Raw genomic sequence first — 20,330 nt, 5'->3', positions numbered from 1 at the left:
TTTTTCAGCTGAGACGAGATTAGATTCTTTCACAAAATTTCTTTCAAGAAACTAAAGGAAAACAGAAACACAGAAAATTGGGAGGGTGAAGAGTTACGTATGAAAATGTCTGGATGAGCAGTTACCGTAGGTCAGGCCGTGTCAGACTCTCCTGGGAAGGACGCTACACGAGGAGCATGGTTCCTGCCCACAGAGGACCTATTTCAAAGGGCAGTGTAAGTCATCATCTATACACCCAACTATAACACGGGAAGGACGGTAACAAGCTGGGCGGAGGCCCAGGCGCGGTGAAAATGCTGATCCTTCCTTATTCACTAAAGCGACCCCACAACCTCCCACTTCCAGCTCGTGTGCTCAAAGCATCTCACTAAACCCCATCTTGGTCTCCATCACCACCAGTTATCTACTGACCACCTCTGCTCTCTCCCTCTCTCTTAAAGCAGTCCATTCTGTCTTATTCCATCTGGTTAAGATTCTGTGACTCATCCTCTCACTCACTCCTTGACAGACTCCTCAACAACTTAGCTGCCTGACCCTTGGTCTCTCCCTCCCAGAAAAAATTCCCTCTGTGAATGAACACTCACAGCAAGTGGCTACTAGAGAAATCTGAAGAGCCAGGCAGCCTGGTGTCACCATGATTCCCCATCACTAATCCCAGCCTGGTCTTAAACTCAGCTCACAAGTTACCCTGTTTCCCAGGCCAGCTCCTGCTCCCACATGGCCCTCAAGGTCCCTCCACTCCCTTCACACCCCAGCATCATTCCATTCGCAGCCCCCAACACTGCTCTCTGCAGACAACTTGGCCTCCCTCATTATGAGAAAATGAGAGTCATGGGGCAGGAAACCTCCACCTTGCTCTCATGAAATTGCTCCTTCTTAACTCCTGCCTGTCAGATGGTCTTGTCAGCCAAGCTGAGGAATTTGGCTTTTGTCCTCAGGACACTGAGAAACCTGGGAAGGTTTTAATTAGGGTGGTACCCTGACCAGAATGGGACGGGGGACTCACCTGGCTGCCCTCTGAAGCCCAGACTGGTCTAAGGAGAAAAAGAGTAAGAAAAAATGACTGAACAGCCCCAGAAGTGCCATCTCAGCTAGGTCCTGAGGGATGGGAAGCAGTTGGCCAAGCTAGGGAGGTTGGGAAGAGAATCCCAGAAAGAAGAAAGAGCAAAAGTACCCAGAGATGAGAGATCTGGCCCTTTGAGGAACCACAGAGATTGTACATGATGGAAACATGGAGCATTAGCGGACAAGAGGCAAGGCCATACCTGAGTGGAGCCCTGGGCCCCTCCCGGGCTTCAGAGTCTCCTTAGCAGGTAGCACAGTTTCTTGAGGTCAAGAGGAACCCAGTGATGGACTGTAAGGAAAACAATGGCCTGGCTGAAATTGTAATTTAGAATTCATTGGAAGAGGCAAAAATGGAGGCAGGGAAAGCCTCTGCCTCTGCTCACAGAGGACTTGTTCCAAAGGGAGCGGAAGTCATTATCTATATACCCGACTATAACATGGGAAGGATGGTATCAGCTGGGTGGAGGCGGAGACTCCAGTGGTAGATAGATGCCATCTCCAGATGACGGTGGAGAAGGCAATGGCACCCCACTCCAGTACTCTTGCCTGGAAAATCCCATGGACGGAGGAGCCTGGTAGGCTGCAGTCCATGCGGTCGCTGGGAGTCAGACACGACTGAGCGACTTCACTTTCACTTTTCACTTTCATGCATTGGAGAAGGAAATGGCAACCCACTCCAGTGTTCTTGCCTGGAGAATTCCAGGGACGGGGGAGCCTGGTGGGCTTCCATCTCTGGGGTCGCACAGAGTCGGACACGACTGAAGCGACTTAGCAGCAACCAGATGATGGGGCTTGGACAAGGAGGTGTCTGCTGGGACAGTCTTATAGGTTAGGTTCTATGGATGCTCAGAAGGTAGGACTCACAGGTCTTTTTGACTATCTACCTGGAGGAGCTTCTTTAGGACCAGACAGATGTGATGGGTCTACATTGATAGAGAAGAAGTAGGTCTTTAAGTCCCTGAGCAGGAAGGTGGGGAGAGTGGATCAGAGCCCACAATGGAGTGACTGGAGCCCACAGTGGAGTGATTGGGCTCCCGATGCTATTTTGATAGGAGAGAAGGAAGAATGTGGACACAGGTAAGTTTGTGAATTTTATAACAGGAAACTGGCCAACACCCATTCTTTCTGTGAGGCAGCGGTGATGGTGGTTTAGTCACTAAGTCATGTCCGACTCTTATGACCCCATGGACTGTAGACTGCCAGGCTCCTCTGCCCATGGGATTCTCCAGGTAAGAATACTGGAGTGGGTTGCCATTTCCTTCTCCAGGGGATCTTCCCAACCTAGGAATCAAACCCAGGTCTCCTGCATTGCAGGCAGATTGAGACCATTTTAAAGAACTTTTAGGGACAATGAACAAGGAAACAGCAAGGTTGCCAGAGGTTTTGAAAGCCTGGAGAATGTTGGAGAGTGGAGACTTTGAAAGCCCAAAGGAGGCTAGAAAATGGAGGCTTTGAGAGCCCATGGGAAGCTGGAGAATGGGCAGCAACAGAAGCATGGACTGGGCGATGCAGGTAGCGGTGAGGGGGTGGGAAGCAGGGTTCTGCAACAGCATGCAGAGGTTAAGATGCAGGCCTCAGGTTGGAGTGTCACCTGGAGTGTGCAATGGTGACATGATGGGGCAGGCATTGGCAAGAGAGAGGTTAACATAAAGGTCCTGTAATCTAAACAAGTGTCAGGGACAAGGGGAGCTGATAAAGACAGCAGAGAGTGGTCAGGACCTCCTAAAAGCTCCCACTGGCAGCAGGCAAGATGAAGAGAGAGAGAGACTTGCCCCACGTTCCTTCTGGGTCTCTTGGATGCCTGGATCCTAGAAGAATATGTTCCAGAAACCTCCAAATCTGTTCTAGTTCAGGTGGTCCTTCCATCATATCCAGTCACACCCCACAGGAGTCCCCAGGCTCCCCTTGAGCTTCCTCAAGGGACCAGGGAACCAGTCGGGCCTCAGTGTTTGCACACTGACCAGTCTGCCTCCTGGACTGTTGCCCAGGACCTGCCCTGGGCACAGCAGAGAACAGCCTGCTCTGGTCCCCTCCCCAGTCAGGGATGGGACACACCACTTCTACCCTCCCAGCCTGCTCTCCCAAACCTGGAACTTCTTGGCCCTGATTCACGGGCAAGGGGTGCCAACCCAGGAATGATGGGGGCCAATTCAACTACCAGGAGATTCTTTCTCTGGGTCTGTTTGATCATGACTTAGAGGTGAGATAATAGTGTTATTGCTGAGTGAAGCAGGCAAGTTGTAGTTAACCTGTTTGAGCCTCAACTTCTCAGTCTATCAAGCTGGACTTGCCTGTCCAGCAGGGCTGTTGTAAGGAAGGGCTTACACATCAGTGTTATTATTGTTGCTATCATTATATCCTACAGCATCAGAACTTTTCACCCCCTTTTTTTCCTTTTAATTATGCTGCTGCTGCTAAGTCACTTCAGTTGTGTTCGACTCTGTGCAACCCCATAGATGGCAGCCCACCAGGCTCCTCCATCCATGGGACTTTCCAGGCAAGAGTACTGGAGTGGGTTGCCATTGCCTTCTCCTTTAATTATGACAGTATGATAACACATTTATGGGAAACAGAAAATACAGAACAAAATTACATATAGTTCTACTATATATTAGAATTATTTTTAAGTGTATAAATTAAGATGTTTAGTTGCAGTTTCAATATCAAACTCTCAAAAATTAATAGAATGAATGGACAGAAAAGTAGAAGGATATGCTGCTGCTGCTAAGTCGCTTCAGTCGTGTCTGACTCCAGCGACCCCATGGTCAGCAGCCCACCAGGCTCCCCCGTCCCTGGGATCCTCCAGGCAAGAACACTGGAGTGGGTTGCCATTTCCTTCTCCAATGCATGAAAGTGAAAAGTGAAAGTGAAGCTGATCAGTCGTGTTCGACTCCTAGTGACCCCATGGACTGCAGCCTACCAGGCTCCTCTGTCCATGCGATTTGCCAGGCAAGAGTACTGGAGTGGGGTGCCATTGCCTTCTCCAAGAAGGATATAGTAGACATGAAAAGCACTGTGAACCAATTCAATACAATTAAAACAGCAGAATACAGATTCTATTCAAGTTTCCATAGACTATAAACCAAGAGACATTGGAATATATCCAGGAATGTAAAGTGAAAGTGAAGTCACTCAGTCGTGTCTGACTCTTTGTGACCCTATGGACTGTAGCCTACCAGGCTTCTCTGTCCATGGAATTTTCCAGGCAAGAGTACCAGAGTGGGTTGCCTTTTCCTTCTCCAGGGGATCTTCCCAACCCAGGGATCAAACCCAGGTTTCCCGCATTGCAGGCAGACGCTTTACCACAAGTCACAAATATTTCATGGTCTAAAGGTAGTGAAATCGTACTGAGTCAGTTCTCTTTATCACTGTGGAATTATGTTAGAAATCAATAGCAAAAGGTATTTGAAAACAACCCACGTATTTTTAAGTGCAATGTGACATTTACCAAGAGAGAGCATCAGAACATCTAATTCTAGTCTTTTGCAGCTTTGAACTAGATCTTCTGACCTGAGTCCTGGGAAACAGACATGTTCAAATCCCAGTCTAGAGAGAATGAGGAGGAAGGAGGCATGGCAAGCTCCTTCTTCAGGATGATCTGTCGTGGGGAGAGATTGCCCTGGTGGTGCCCCTACAGATATGGCTAATACTTGCAGATGCTTGCTCTATTCTATTTTACACATGTCACTCATTTAAGCCTTCTAAAACCATGGGAGGCAAGTGCTACTATGATCGTTATTCTACTGAGAAGAAATTGGAGCACTGAGGGGGTAAGTAACTTCCCCAAGGTCACACAGCAGATAAATGGCAGAGCTGGGATGTGAATCCAGGTTTTCCTGGTGGCTCAGATGGCAAAGAATCTGCCTGCGATGTAGGAGACCAGGGTTCAATCCCTGGGTCAGGAAGATCCCCTGGAGAAGGGAATGGCAATCCACTCCAGTATTCTTGCCTGGAGAATTCCATGGACAGAGAAGCCTGATGGGCTACAAACCTGGGGTGGCAAAGAGTCCGACACGACTGAGTGTTCACACTTTCACTTTCACATCTGTACTCTCATCTCAGTTTGTTGCTCTGCCAGCTTTCTTCAACTTCACATCCCTGGCTTGTGTGACCCCTGTTTTTGGCCTCCACACAAGAACAAGCATTGTGGCCTTGCTCTGGGGTCAGAAGGATGAGGCTGCCAAGAAACTGGGCTATCCTTTGCAGTCTGGGTTGGCGCTCACAGGGGAAAGAAGGTAGTGACAGCTACTGAGGGATGAGGACAGGTTGCACGCGAGGTGCAGAGGTGGGCTGGGGTCGTGGTCTGAAGCCACAGGAGGGCAGACCAGAGAGAAGCCTGGCTGAGTCCCAGGCCTCCCAGCAGTTCCCGCATCCCCATGCCCTTGAACCTGTGGACCCAAATGGTGTTTCCTCTTCGTGCCTGGGGCCAGGCATGCGAGCCTGCTGGGAACCATCTCTCTGGGAAATCCACCAGGGCCGCTCTCTAGGTCCAGATTTCCCACCACCCACAGCAGGTTCTGGAACTCTCTTGCTTTTTCGATGATCCAACAGATGTTGGCAATTTGATCTCTGGTTCCTCTGCCTTTTCTAAATCCAGCTTGAACATCTGGAAGTTCACGGTTCACCTGCTGTTGAAGCCTGGCTTGGAGAGTTTTGAGCATTACTTTACTAGTGTGTGAGGTGAGTGCAATTGTGTGATAGTTTATGGTTTTCCCAGTAGTCATGTATGGATGTGAGAGCTGGACTATAAAGAAAGCTGAGCACCAAAGAATCGATGCTTTTGAACTGTGGTGTTGGAGAAGACTCTTGAGAGTCCCTTGGACTGCAAGGAGATCCAACCAGACCATCCTAAAGGAAATCAGTCCTGAGTATTCATTGGAAGGACTGATGCTGAAGCTGAAACTCCAATACTTTGGCCACCTGAGGTGAAGAGCTGACTCATTTGAAAAGACCCTGATGCTGGGAAAGACTGAAGGCAGGAGGAGAAGGGAACGACAGAGGATGAGATGGTTGGATGGCATCACTGACTCCATGGACATGAATTTGAGTAAATTCCGGGAGCTGGTGATAGACAGGGAAGCCTGTTGTGCTGCAGTCCATGGGGTCGCAAAGAGTTGGACACGACTGAGCGACTGAACTGAACTGAACTGAACAGCAGGTTCTGAGGGGAAGCCTCCCCTACCAACCCTTCTTGGTGCTGGGCTCAGAAATGTGTGTGTTAGGTCACTTGAGTCATGTCCAGCTCTTTGTGACACCATGGACTATAGCAGCCAGGTTCCTCTGTCCTTGGGGTTCTCCAGGCAACAATACTGGAATGGGTTGCCATTTCCTTCTCCAAACTTCTAATCTGAGGTTGGGTGCTCACCTCTGCCCACATTTCTCAGAGGTTCAATCAAGGCCCTGAGAAGCTAAGCTGCTTCTTGGCCCAGAAGTGCAAGCCAGGGCAGCCCCTCTGGGTGAGCCCTGGGGATGTTTGAGGGGCAGAGGAAAGACCAACAGGCTCCTCCCCCGGAGGCCAGGACATGCTCTGCTACTCAACATCCTCTCCGGGGTCTCAGGCTGGGGCAGCCAGTGTTGCTGTCTCCCACACAGGACCTTCCCAGCCTTCGAGGGTCTGGGGGCTGAGGAACAATGAATAGGGTTGGCTCCCCTCCTCCCTGGCTCATCCCCAGTCTCTCCTGTCTCCTCCTCCTCTGCAGACAAACCCTTAGAGGTCAGTGTTTCCCTGCTCTGTCCTCAGTGCCTCCTCTATGCCACCCCGGCCCTGGTGAGCTGATTCACTCCCGAGGGGCTCAGAGACCCTATTGTCAAGGACTCCCAAGGCCACATCTACAGACCAACCGGACTTCACTCTGTGAATGCAGCTGCCCCAGGCATCTACCCGCTGGAAACCCCATGTCCAGCATTGAATCCTTGCTCCCCGAAAACCTGCTCTTCCTCAAGTGCCCAGCCAGTCAGTCAGAAACCAGGGCAGCTTCACTGACTCCCTACTCCGCATGTCCAGTGGCCAAAAGTCCTGTCAACCATCTCCCCATTCCCCCCACCTCACCCCCGTTCTATCACATCCCTGGGATCTCTGTTCCCTGTGCCACACTTTAGTCATATCTTGGTCTCTCCCCTTCCGTCCATCGCTGCACAGCATCCCCTCTTCAGCTTCATCCCTGGCATGGGCACCCTCAACCCTACATCGCAGCCATCCTTGACCTCTGGCCTTTTCTTCGAGCACCCCACACATTAGTCAGCCCTCTGTTTCTTTCTCCCCTGGCTCTTTCCTCAAAGGCTAACACTGCATGTGGTGGATATATCTGGGCAGCTGCCTGGTTCCCAACTTCCCCCTGCTTGGCTGGGGCTGAACTGGAGCAAATGGGTGGGCTTCTCAAATCACAAGAGGACTACAGGAGCCTGCCCCCACTGGCCGGAGCTGATCAGACCAGTAGTAGATACTTGACCCAAGCTGGGCCAATCAGATTCTATCAACTGGGTACTTGAAACCCAGAATCAAGAGTTTGGGAGTCCCAGGCATGGAACCTCATAAGTGCCCATAAATGACAGAGCACTAGAGGTCCCATGCCCGACCTCAGGCAGCTGGGACCACCTGCTTCCTGCCCTTCTGAGTTAGCTATCCCCCTTTAATTCACCCCCCAAACTCCTTTCCATTGCTTGCAACCAAAAGAAGCTTAACTCAAGCCTCTGCTATCTTGAAACTGTCTCCCTTTCCCCAGACTCCCCACTAGCAATCATGACCCTGTCTTTTTCCTCTCCATCAAGGTTCCATAGTCAACTCCACTCCATCATCTCTCATCCACTCACCCCTAGGCCCATGATAATTCAACGAAGTCAATAAATATTTATTGAGCATCTGCTATGTACGAGACTCTGAGTACACAGAACGAAGTGCAGACTGTGGCCTCAGAGAATACAGTCTGGCCCAGTAAGGGTACGTTCAAACTGTAACAAAGATGAAAACCAAACATGGTAAGAGACCACTAGAGAAACTCACAGGTCTTATGGGAGGCAGCAGCTCTCAGGTGTCCAAAGGAGGGGATATCTGAGCACTGTAATAGCGTTCAGTGACAAGGGTCATTTTTATGCACAAGCCTCAGTTCAGGAAAATAAAAAATAAGAGACTTTATTTTTAATTAAAATGAAAACAGATGTATTAATATCTGTGAAAAACATACTAGAACTATTTAGATTTCCACTTTATTGACAGGAAAAAAATCTCAGTAAGAAATTTGGCACATTGCATTTCCCCTGCTAAAATGTTATCATCAGGTCACATCTGAAATGCTGGCAGGTAGGCAGACCACCTGGAGTCTACTGGCCGGTGATTTTCATCACTGTCAGACAGGACTTGGGAGAAGAGAAAGGCATCTAGGCAAAAGAGGAGTGTGAGCAAAGGTCCAGGGAGAAACAGCACGGTAGGAGAGGGAGGAATAACAAAGAATTAGCTAAGCAGGAAGTAAAAAAGGGACAGTCAAGAAGGGAAACCAAAGGCCAACAGAGGCATGATTTCAAAGTCAGGCCCTTGGTAAGCTTTATTCTGAGAACAGGAGGGAGCCATTGAGAGTCATTGAGTAAAAGAGGGTCATGATCACTTTGGTGACTAGAGTCGAGTAAGGGAGGATTGCTCCACCCCTGGTCAGCCCTTAAGCCCTACCAAGTCCCTGAGGCTTGTGGTTCCCTTGAAATATCTGCTCTCCTTAAGCTGTCAAGCATAGGGATGGGGGGTGGGGCAGTCCAAAGATGAAGACTCAAAGGGAGAAGTGGTCCCTGCTTGCCCCTGTCTCCAGCCCACCAAACCCAGGCTGAATGTAATTGTCCTCAATGAAGCCATCATCATCCTCATCTTCAACCACCTCGGGACGACCTCCCTTCCCTGTTTCAGGCAGTGGGTGGTGCTGGTAGCTGGCACGGTATTTGCGGCAGAGATGGCATTTGGCAGCAACCGCGATGAGGAGAGAGAGGACCACAGCCCCCAGAACGACCCCTACCAGCACAAGCCATGTCTGGATCCCGCTGCCTGATCCAGAGGATACGGTAGATGTTGTGGGGACCTCGGAGGACCCCACGATGGCTGCAGAGAAAGAAACAGTGTTATGGATGGGGCCCAGGATCGGCTCCCAGGGGAAACTGAGAGACATGAGCACAAGGTCCTCCCCACAATCCAAGGGGAACCCAACCCCCTCCTCAGTCTCCCTCCCACTGTCACTCACTTTGGTTTGCCTCACTCATGGAGGGGCCAGAAGACACTGGTGAGCCTCAGCCTCTGCCAGAAGAGCCCTGGTTCTAAGGAGACCTCCGGATGCCAGGCAGCCCTGGGACAGAGTCCTGGAATATACACACGCAGATGGGGGTCAGGGACAGCCACAGACACTCGTTCTGGGCCACACTTACAGCCACAGGAGGGCACTGCGCAAACTCTGGAGACTGGACAACTGGCCATAACTAGCTATCCACAGGAGCAAAACAAGCTGAGCCATGGACATGGGCTGTTTATAAGGGAACACCAGGAAGTGGCTGGAAACATAACTCAGTGATGGAATTTACTGAGCACAACTTATGATTCACCCATAATGTGAGCATAAGCATTATCCCCACTCTACAGGTGAGGACACTACAGCCCAGAAAGGTGAACTAACTCAGCCAAAGACCCAGGACTTGAACCCAGGTCTCAGATGCCAGGGCCCAGAGCCCAGGCTGCTCCCCTGCTCCATAAGCTGAGGGTGGAAAGTGGGGCAGAAGCAGTCTCACCTTCCAGAGGATGGACAACAGCAATTCCTTGAAGCTAATGGGCAAAGTGGAGACCACGATGGAGGATGGTGCTGGTCCCCATCCAGGATCGGAGGCCCCAGATACTGCCAGAACAGCCCTGGCCCTCAGCTCTGGAGTCAGGAGCCCTGTGTCCCCACCCTGTGTCCTCTACCCTCAGCCCTTCAGGCACATTTCTTGTTCATTCACCTCTGCCCCAGGGGGCGGGGAGCTGTTTTGGGGGAGTAGCCAAATGTAAATCAACTGGATCAGGAAATTACCTGGCTGAGACCCTAGGGCTGGGAAGGGTCTAGAGGAGTAAGAGCATCTGAAGTAAGGGACTATCTGGAGCAAGATTAGCTAGGCTCAGGATACCTGTAGAGAGAGCATCTGGGCCAAAGGAATGTCTGGGGTCAGGGGGCAGCTAGGGGAGGAGCTAAGGGAAGAGTACCTGGGTTAGAGAAGTACCTGGAGGACTAGGAGTTGGGGCTGGAGGTATCTGAATCAGAAGAGGCCCTGGGAGGAGTGTCCAGGCAGAAAAGCACCTAGGAGAGAAGCACCTGGTTTAGGGAGCACTCGGCCATCGTCTTTAGTATCGATACCTTAATGACACCTTCCCTCCTCAACACCACCGCACTGCCACCAGGCTCCATGAGTTCTTCCTCTCAGTAGCCCTAGAATGCTGACACCCCTTCTCTGCCCCAGTTCGAGCCACCTTCATCTTGTTCCTCAACTCGCAATAACCTCCTGAGATCTCTCCTTACCTCTCATCCATGTCAGTGATGGGCCTATGGACCAAATCTGACCCCATTACCCTCCAGCTTAAAAGTCCTGCACAAGCTCCCTAGGCCCCTACAGCTTTGTGCAGATGCTTCAAGGCTTTGCAATTCAGCAAACGGCCCTCAATTCCCTCCCCATGCTACACACACACACACACACACACACACACGTCCTGCTTTGCACTCTTGTTTCTCAGCCACTCCCTCCTCAGTTTTTCGAGTCCCTCATCCCTCAAGGCCAAATCTGACCATACCTGCCTGTGAGGCTGTCCCAAGACCCCCCTCATCACCCCCTTCACTGCCCTGCCCACTCGGCCACCAGTCAGAATTCGCCAGTTACTAAATGTGCAGCTCCCTAGGCAGGGACTAGGCTGACAAATGCCATAGGCAGAGAGAGAGCTTGGCAGTCAGCGGTTCAGTGCATGTTTGTGAGATGAGTGATATAGGGGGTGGAATGGGGGAGTCATTAGAAAGGAGAAGTAAATCATTCACTCATCCATTCAGCAGCAAAAGTCCACTGCGTGCCTATCTGGGCCCCATACTAAGCCTTGGGTTCTCAAAAAAACATGTTTTGTTCAGTTGAAATGAGTTGTTCAAGAGGGAAGGAACATATGCACACATATGGCTAATTCATGTTGATTATGGCAGAAACCAGCACAAAATTGTAAAGGAATTTGCCTGCAATTAAAAAAAAAAAAAACAAAACTGAAATGAGTTCAATTCAACCTGATGTTTCTAAGATTTTACTCCTATTCTTTTCCTTCCTGCCTTATCCCCAGGGACACACACACACACACACACACACACACACACACACACACACACACACAACCCCCTCAGGCTATCACCCCACCCCTTCTGGTTACATTTCTTCCACCGACAAACACACACTCCACCCCAATTTGTAGCTCCTTTCCTGCTCCCAGGAACCTTCAGGGATCTGTGACTTCCCCGCCCAGGCCCCCCAATGCCTTCCCATTAGCTCCCCACCTGTAGGAACTGTGCCCAGTCCGCAGAGGAGCTTCCGGTTACAGCCGGCAGGACCCGGCCAGGTGGGCGGGCCCGAGCTGTCGCCTGACTCACCTGGGGACGCTGCGGGCAGGCGGGGCCGGAGGCGCGGGTGAGAGGAGGGCAGCGCCGCCAACACGGACGACTAATTCTACATCTTCCCAAGCTTTTGCGGAGAACCTTCAGGCACAAGGTCTCACCCCCACCCCCAGTGCTGAGCGGGTGGGGGGTTGGTGCAGCTGGGATCCAGAGACGTGACAGTCTTCAGCGGGCGGCTGCTCAAGCTGGCGGCCTGATAAACAAGTGAATTTCCGGTGACAGGTACAAAGTCCAGAGTTGAAGAGGGTGCTCTGCAGGCCTGTGAAGGCGGTGAGCCAGAACCAAAGGGGAGAGGGGTGGGCATTCTCCAGGCAAATCCAGAGGGACCAAGCACAATCAAAACTGCCTGCAAAAGTGGATGTAAGCGTTTGTGCGTGTGTGTGTGTGTGTGTGTGTGTGTAGGCGGATGTGGAAGTCGATGGAGAGTGTGAGTTTAGAGGCCTTTTGGGAAAGTGATGTGCCCTGGGGGTTAATCCTGTGTTTGTGTGTTTACCTGAACAGAGGGTACAAGCCTCTATCTGGATCTCAAGGGTTCTGTGACCCCCACAAAGCTAGGCTCCCCAGGCTTAGGGTACCTCCTTGTTCTTTCAGACCCTCAGGGAGTCACCTTCCCCAAGTCCCCAGTCTACCCTAGCAAGCCCCGCCCCTACCTTGACAGGCCCCGCCTCCACCCGGAAAGCCCCGCCTCCTCTATGCCCAGAGCTCCGCCTATCAGAGCATTTCCGTCATTATTTTGTAATCATTTCTTCCTCAGCTCCCTCCCCAACAAGACTAGTTGGGGAGCTCTCCCAGGGTGGAAACAAGTTTGACAGTCTCTAGGTTCCCAGCACCTGACACAGGGCAGGCTCTCAGGAAATAACTAAGGGAGGAAGGGTTCCATGAGCTAAGTCATGCAGGCATAGCAGTTCACAGGGACCCACGGGCAGAGAGGGAGCAAGGGCTGCGGCCTGGGCTTGTGAATGGGGCACGATTAGAAATGCGGGTGGAAAGCGGATGACCAGTTCATGCAGGACGTTGAAGATCTTGGCACGGAGCCTGAACTCCTGCTGCCAGTGGCCCATTCCTCACTCTCCCACCCATACCTCATGTTCTCTGCTGCAGTCATGTCAAATGATTTTCCATTCCTAGAACTCACCATGTGCTTATCTCCCCGGCTTTGCATGTGCTGTTCCTGGGACCCCTGCTTTCCTCCAACCTTAATCCTCTCCGCCAACATATCCACCTCCCACCTGGCTGACTGTTCCTCCCAGGCCTCCCATCATGTAGGTCCTAGGTGAGGTCCTCTTGATCTAGATGTACCCTAGCCTAGGTCCCTCCTCCCCACTCTGTGCCCCTAGAAGACCCTGGCCCTTCTCCCTCATGGCCCTGACCACACAGTATTGTGATTTTCTCTTTACTTGGCAGAGTCCCCTATGAGTCTATAAACTCTGAGGATAGGGTCTGTGTCTGTCTTGTTCCCCTTCAAATCCCTAACATCTAGAATGACAACAATCCGTACCCCTGAAATAAACAAATGAGAGGAAAGTGAATATTATCCTGGATGAGGCAGTGAAGATCCAAGGAAGGTTTAGAAGTTTTGGTTGATTTTGAAGCAGGGAAATTTCATGGGATTCAAAAGATATTCATTGAACACCTACCATATGCTGGACACTGTGCCAGCACATGGTACATATGGTTTTGATGTTGTTGTTTTCATCGAGGTATTCACATAGCGTAACTTAGTTCACATAACATCTACAACAAATATCACTCTATTCATCCATTTCAGCACACAATTCAGTGGCTTTTAGTACATTCAGAATGTTGGGCAACCATCACGCAGTGTAGTTCTAAAACCTTTTCATCACACCAAGAGAATTCCCCCTGCTTGTTAAATAATCACACTTCGTTTCCCGATCCCTAGCTTCCAGCAACCTCTAATCTTCTCTTGTCTCTATGGATCTGCCTATCCTGGATATGTCCTACAAGTGTAATCATATTTGTGCCAGCTTTTTAATGAACTGCTTTATTTAATCCTCCTAACTGTACTATGAAATTGATGTTAATTACCCTCTTAACAGATGAATAAAATGAGGCCTTAAGAAGGTAATTTCCATGAAGTCCCACAGAAGAAAACAAGTAAAAGTCTGCCCATCCATCAGTCAGCCATTTATTCAATGAATATTTCCTAAATGCCCACCACAGAGTCACAGCCAGCCCATAGGCAAGCATTGTAAAACAGCAGAAGGCAACCTGCTAAATGCCCCCACAGCACGGAGAGCAGAGAGCTGGCTGGATATTAGCACCTACCAGCCTCTCAGCCAGAAGCTTTGGTGCAGGGAACAACCTTTCCAACCTTCCGTGGCAGCCCTGGCAGCCGTGTGGTCAGCTCTGTGCTAGCTACTGCGGAGAGTTCCTGCTGCCATACAGCTTTCATTCTGGTGGTGAAGATAGACAATACACAAGTAAAGACATGAATGTGATCATTTCAGATAATGGTTAGTGCTATGAAGAAAGTAAAATAGCTTTGAGTGATGGAGCTGTGGAAGGGGCTCCTATTTTATATGAGATGGTCGGAAAAGGGAGGTTGACTGAAGGGGAGGTGTTTGAGCTGAGATCTGTATAAGAGAGAGACAGCAGTCATGCCTATATCTGGGGGAATAACATTCCAGAAAAAGGGAACACCCAGGATAAAGCAAAAGCAGGACTGGCTTGTTCAAGAAACAGATGGAAGGCGGGCTAATGGAGTCCATTAAGTCAGGGGAGATGGGAGAAGACCTGGCGATGCTGTGCCAGGTCCTTCCTGTGAGATGGGGAGCCGTTGGTGATCAGAGTTGGGCACCCAGGGACTGACCTTCTTCAGCTTCTATGTGAGGAATGGATGAGAGGAGGCCAAGGAAGAGGTAGGTAGGCCAGTTAGAGAGCCGTGGCTATCACCCAGGAGAAGGGATGTGGCATTAGGGTAGTTAGGTAGAAATGGAGAAAAGTGCTACATTCTGGATGTAATTTGAGGGTGAAGCCAACACAATTTGCTGATTGGATATGGGAGTTGAGAAAAAGAAAGGGAGCAAGGATAGCTCCAAACCGTTGACCTGAGCAACTAGAAGGATGTAGCTGTGGGGAGACTCTGGAGGGGACAGATTTGGGAGGGCAATCTGGACCTCAGTTTTCGACATGTGACTTGTGAGATGCCCATGATTCATCCAAGTAACATACTAAGTAGGCAGTAGATAAACTAGCGTAAAGGCAGCAGAAGGTAGGGGCTAGAAATATAAATTGGGGAACCAGCAAAAGGCAGACTTTTTTTAAAAAGCTGGTCATCTAGATGAGACCCCATAGAGAAGTGCAGAGAGAAAAGAGGGCTGCGGGCTGAGCCCTGGAGCCCTCAGGGAGCAGAGGTGAAGGAGCAGAGGAGAAGCAGGCAAAGGGACTGGGGAGTGACCAGCATGATGGGAGAGAGGTGTCCTGGAGGTCAGAGAAGAAAGTGTTTCAAAGGCAAGAGCTTGACCAGCTACATCAAATGCTGAGGACAGGTCCACTAAGATGAATGTGAACTGAAAATTGACATTGAACTTGGCCATGTGGAGGCACTGGTGACCTTGACAAGCACAGTTTCACTGCTAAATCAGAGACAAATGCCCAACTGGATCCATGCCTGGGCATGGGAGCAGAGGAGGTAGGGAAAACTCCTTCAAGGAATTTTCTATAAAAGGAGCAGAGAAATGGGGCAGACATGGGAGCAGGTGTGGAAGGATTTTTTCAAGACTTTTTTCATGGCTAGGAGCTTTTAGACCATGTGCGTATGCTAGTCAGAATAATCCAGGAGAGGGAGGAAAGTGATGATGCAGAAGGAAGAGAGAAGAGACAGTGGAGGGAGCGGGGTGGGGGGGGGGGCATCCTTCTAGAATCAAGGGGTGTGGGAGTTGAGTGGCAGGTGAAGGGCTGGTCTTGGGCAGGAGCAAAGGAAGGCGGAGTGTCAGGTGAGTGATGGGAGTCAGGGGGTTTTCTTCCCATGGCTTCTGCTTTTCCAGAGAAATAAGAAGCAGTGTCCTCAGCTGAGAGTGGGGAAGGGGTGCTGAGGTTTGAGGAGAGAAGACGTGAGTTTTATCATCCTGGGGCTTTGGAGAGAGAACTGCATGTGGCAGGCTTGCCAGGCAGCATCAGGACCCACTTGAAGTGAGCAGCATGAATTTATAGTGAGGTCAGTAAGGATGGCTGAGTGTTTTGTTTTCTAGCCCCTCCAAGTGCAGGTGGAAAGAAGATGGAGCCTGCAACTTAATCAGGGTTGGGAGACACAGCAGGCAAGTCTGATAAAGGGGACTGAACTGTAGACAAGGCCTGAGATGGGGCCAGGTAAAAAGGGAAGTGTGGACAGAGTTGAGGGGGTGGGAGGGACTCAAAAAGTGGCAGAATTGATGGATTTTAGCAGTGATTACTGGCTAGAGTAGTAAGGTGAAAAAATAGAAGTAGTGGGCAGATGACAGCATATAGAAGTGGAGGTTACCCAGGGGGTGCCGTTCTTGATACAGGGAAGTCCTAGGACATGAACCATGGAGTGGTCCTGAGGTAGGATCTACAGACTGATAGTGGTTTTACTATTGCCTGCGGCATATTAACTCCTGAAACAGAGGTCAAATGATTATGTGCTACAGTTCAATGAGTAAATGGCAGAGGCAGGATTGAACCTAGGTCTTTTGCCTCTAGGTCCAACACATTTCCAGCCAGCTCCATTATGGCGACCTGCAGCTCCAGCATTGTGATTAGTGATGATGAACCAGGTTATGACCTGGATTTATTCTGTATACCTAATCATTATGCAGAGGATTTGGAAAAGGTGTTTATCCCTCATGGACTGATTATGGACAGAACCGAACGGCTTGCTCGAGACGTGATGCACGTGATGGGAGGCCATCACATCGTGGCCCTCTGTGTGCTGAAGGGGGGCTATAAGTTCTTTGCAGACCTACTGGACTACATCAAAGTACTGAACAGAAATAGTGACAGGTCCATTCCTATGACTGTAGATTTCATCCGACTGAAGAGCTACTGTAATGACCAGTCAACAGGCGACATAAAAGTGATTGGTGGAGATGATCTCTCAACTCTGACTGGAAAGAATGTCTTGATTGTGGAAGATATCATTGACACCGGCAAAACGATGCAAGCCTTGCTTTCCCTGGTCAAGCGGCATAATCCAAAGATGGTCAAGGTTGCCAGCTTGCTTGTGAAAAGGACCCCTCGAAGTGTTGGCTATAGACCGGACTTTGTTGGATTTGAAATTCCAGACAAGTTTGTTGTGGGATATGCCCTTGACTACAATGAACACTTCAGGGATTTGAATCATGTTTGTGTCATTAGTGAAACTGGAAAAGCAAAATACAAAGCCTAAGATGAGAGTTCAGTTGAATTTGGAAACAGCTAATGTCCCATTGATATCACCAGTAAAATTATCAAATGTTCTAGTTCTGTGACCAGCTCCTTAGTAGAGTTTATTATTGCATGTATCTTCTAAGAATTGTATCTATTTTGTATTTTAGAAATATTAGTTACTGCATTCCTGAACTCTTTATTTGCACTATGAGCCTGTAAACTCATTTCCCTTTGGGTAAATTGTTGTTTGACTCATGAATAAAAAAAATCTCTTAAACTGTACCACTATTGAATGAAAATATTGAAGTTGTATCTGTAAGAAACATTTAAAGAAAAGAATTTATTAGTTTTTGAATTGGTATTTTAACTTTTACACATTCGGGAAAGAACAGAAGTGATAGAACATTGTCCATCGTACCACTGTGTTTAGAAAAGCAAGAAGCAGTCAGTTTCAGACCAGTGACAGCTCTGAGAGGTATCATTATGTCAGATAAACCATACATCCTGGAATTATTTTAGTAGGTTTCAGTAGTACTAACTGTATTTTCCCACTTGTTCAGATTCTTTTCCAGTGAATCTTTGTCAACAGTTCCTTTTATTTGTTTTCCAAATTTTAAACTTTTTATTTTGCATTGGGGTATAGCCGATTAATAACCAATAGTTCCTTTTAAATACAAATCAATAAGTTCCAAAAACCTACCACTTTTTGAATTCTTCAATATAAAAATCCTTAAACTAGAAGCTGTCTCTTTAACAAATAAAAAGGTGATGAGGATGATGAAAGCAAGAAAATGCACGTGCACTCAGTCACAAATATGCTCACAGGCCTGACAGGTAAGAGCTGCTCAATAAAAGTGTCAAATGACTGAATGGTCAGAATTCGGGGAGCTCACTTGCTCTCTTGGGGTGAAGGACTGGAATTAACAGAGTGTGCAGGAACCTCTATTCTATTATCAACAGGTACCGCCTTTGACTAGGCAGAGGACATCTTTTTCTTTGTAAGCCTCTGGAGGGTGACTGCCCATTTCCTGCTCCCAGTCACACCCAGCATCCCAGAGGGGGTGGAGGCCCCACCCTGCACCCTTCCGCCTGCATTCAACCCCCATCTTCCCTGGAGGCTGGCCCCTCCCTATTCCTGCTCAGCCAGGGCTGACTTCCTGGACATGCCCCAGCATTCAGAGCATCCCTGATGTGGTCCCAGCAGGGATTGAGCTCTCTGACCTGGTCATCGGTGAAGTAAGATCAAAGGATGTGTCCCCAGTGGCGCATCCCAGCAACACTCCGAGAGCACAGCTTCTTGGCTTTCCCCACTTCCTCAAGGCGGACCAGCCTGTCTGGGGCCATGGTGTTCCGCAAAGCCCTGAGCAAGAGCTTACTAAACCTCCTCTATCCCAACCACACCACCATGAAACTCCAGTGTAATTGCCTCGGATGGTTGCCACAGCCAACATCCAGGTTCACAGGACAGCTTCTTCCCAAGCTTCCAGCTCCACCTTGCCAGGCTGGATTGATAATTAGACATCACAGGTGTCCAGAACAATGAAGCAGCAGTCTGGGGTCCCCCGTGATCAGCTCTCTCTAGTAACTGGATTGGGAAGAATAAAACTCAGCAGACCTGCCAGAGGATGACCATTCCCTCTCCTGAGGGATGGTACACCCAGGCAAGTGGCCAGAGGTGACAGGACAGCTGGACAGAGTGGCCCCACAGGCTGCGCCTCCCAGCCCCACCTCCGTGGGCTCCTTGCAATAGGAATAGTCATCTTTTCCACATTCTCGCTTTCTCCTGGGGGCTGGAAAGGAGGAGAGTTGGTCCTATCCGAGCCCCCAGGAGTGTTGGGTCATTCCCAAGTGGAAATCCTCTGGTAGTCGACACCACTCATGCCTGGGGAAAGGCAACTCTTCCCACGATGGCATGAAGCCCACTCCTGCTTGCTGTTTCACTCACAGCAGAACAAACGTCCCTTCCTCAGGGTGGGGGCAAGGATTGAGCACCAACATGTCTTCAGGGGAAAAGGGTTTAAAAAAGCAGGGGATGTCCCTGTGACATAGTGAATGAATGGGCTGTGTCGTCACTACCCCTTATTCTCAAATAACATTCGAAGTGAGATTGAACAGCCAGGAGGCTATCCCCATGCTTCAGCCAGGCTGTGGATCTTGCAGGAAAGTGTGACTGTGGCCGGTGGTGGCAGCTTTCTCCCATGAAATGTGCTTTGTATTCTAAGTAGCCTTGCTGTTGTTTGAGGCCAAGGACAATGAGTCATTTGTGTCCCGAGCCAGTGGTTCTAGGATTTCAGAGTGGAGATGAAGTAAGGACCTGGTGTACCTTAAAGGTAAGATGCTCTGAAAATTCGTGCCTGCCCAGCTCTACCAGTCACGCTTGCCTTTTAAAGGGCCCCTACTCAATCGTGACACAGCACAGAGAAGACAAATTATTTTTCTGGAGTAAAAAAAATCTAATGCTTTCTGAGTACATGCATGTGTGAGTGCCAAGTCGTTTCAATTGTGTCCGACTCTTTGCGACCCTATGGACTATAGCCTGCCAGGCTCCTCTGTCCATGGGATTCTCCAGGCAAGAATACTGGAGTGGGTTGCCATGCCTTCCTCCAGAGGATCTTCCTGACCGAGGATCGAACCTGCATCTCTTGTGTCTCCTGCGGTGCAGTCAGGTTCTTTACCACTAGCGCCACCTAGGAGGCCCTTCTGAGTGCATAAGGGTTGACTTTTTTTTTTTCTGTTTTATTTTTATTTTTTTAACATAAATCTATTTATTTTAATTGGAGGTTAATTACTTTACAATATTGTATTGGTTTTGCCATACATCAAGGGTTGACTTTTTAAAATCATTTTTAAGACTTTGGAGATGATGCGTGCAGATGGTAGCCACCGCCCTGTAAATGCTGGCAGAGACTTACTTTTACCCTGCTTGCCATCTGGATGGGACCATTTAGCAGACCTGATCCAGAGTTAAGCTCTCTGGTTCTAGATCAAATTGTCTGGGATCAGAGCTGAGCTCCACCACATGACACTCTTAGGAAACCTCAGTTTCTTCATCTGTTAAATGGGGGTAATTATAATTAAACCTGATTCAAGAGATAAGGAGCTAATGGGGAGGTGTCAGTGTATTTTCCTGGCACTCGTAAATGTTCAATATGGAGGTTTGTTGCTGTTCTACGTAAGACCTCTGCTTGCAGTACTAGATAAATTTTGTTCTAACCAAGGTCAGATATGCTTTAAGAGGGTCCTGAGCTTTGAACTATCTGAACCATGTATGCGGTGTTG

At 49.3% G+C, this 20,330-nt stretch overlaps 2 protein-coding genes across 10 annotated transcripts; one reads left to right on the top strand and one right to left on the bottom strand.

Moving 5' to 3' along the window:
• Positions 1 to 8,168: 8,168 nt before the first annotated feature.
• Positions 8,169 to 11,814, bottom strand: C6H1orf210 (chromosome 6 C1orf210 homolog). 6 transcript variants are annotated; one of them, XM_045166173.1, is made up of 4 exons: positions 11,679 to 11,814; positions 10,268 to 10,361; positions 9,282 to 9,396; positions 8,169 to 9,142 (listed from the first exon to the last, which is right to left on the bottom strand). In XM_045166173.1, the coding sequence occupies exons 3-4, from the start codon at positions 9,298 to 9,300 to the stop codon at positions 8,820 to 8,822; spliced, it is 342 nt and encodes a 113-aa protein (XP_045022108.1). In that variant the 5' UTR covers positions 9,301 to 9,396; positions 10,268 to 10,361; positions 11,679 to 11,814; the 3' UTR covers positions 8,169 to 8,819. The 6 variants fall into 6 exon arrangements, with proteins under 6 accessions (XP_045022108.1, XP_006068350.1, XP_045022109.1 ...); XM_006068288.4 differs by having other exon boundaries at positions 10,285 to 10,361; XM_045166174.1 differs by having other exon boundaries at positions 11,586 to 11,715.
• On the top strand, positions 11,661 to 17,333 carry LOC123465910 (hypoxanthine-guanine phosphoribosyltransferase-like). 4 transcript variants are annotated; one of them, XM_045166170.1, is made up of 2 exons: positions 11,661 to 11,796; positions 16,386 to 17,333. In XM_045166170.1, exon 2 carries the CDS (start codon positions 16,414 to 16,416, stop codon positions 17,068 to 17,070), a length of 657 nt encoding a protein of 218 aa, XP_045022105.1. In that variant the 5' UTR covers positions 11,661 to 11,796; positions 16,386 to 16,413; the 3' UTR covers positions 17,071 to 17,333. The 4 variants fall into 4 exon arrangements, with proteins under 4 accessions (XP_045022105.1, XP_045022104.1, XP_045022106.1 ...); XM_045166169.1 differs by having other exon boundaries at positions 11,788 to 11,924; XM_045166171.1 differs by lacking the exon at positions 11,661 to 11,796 and adding an exon at positions 11,839 to 11,972.
• Positions 17,334 to 20,330: the final 2,997 nt, after the last annotated feature.

The sequence above is a fragment of the Bubalus bubalis genome, chromosome 6, assembly GCF_019923935.1.
Source record: "Bubalus bubalis isolate 160015118507 breed Murrah chromosome 6, NDDB_SH_1, whole genome shotgun sequence".
Lineage (NCBI taxonomy): Eukaryota > Metazoa > Chordata > Mammalia > Artiodactyla > Bovidae > Bubalus > Bubalus bubalis.
Note: the sequence above shows the minus strand (reverse complement) of the source record. Positions and strands in the feature narration are given on the sequence as shown.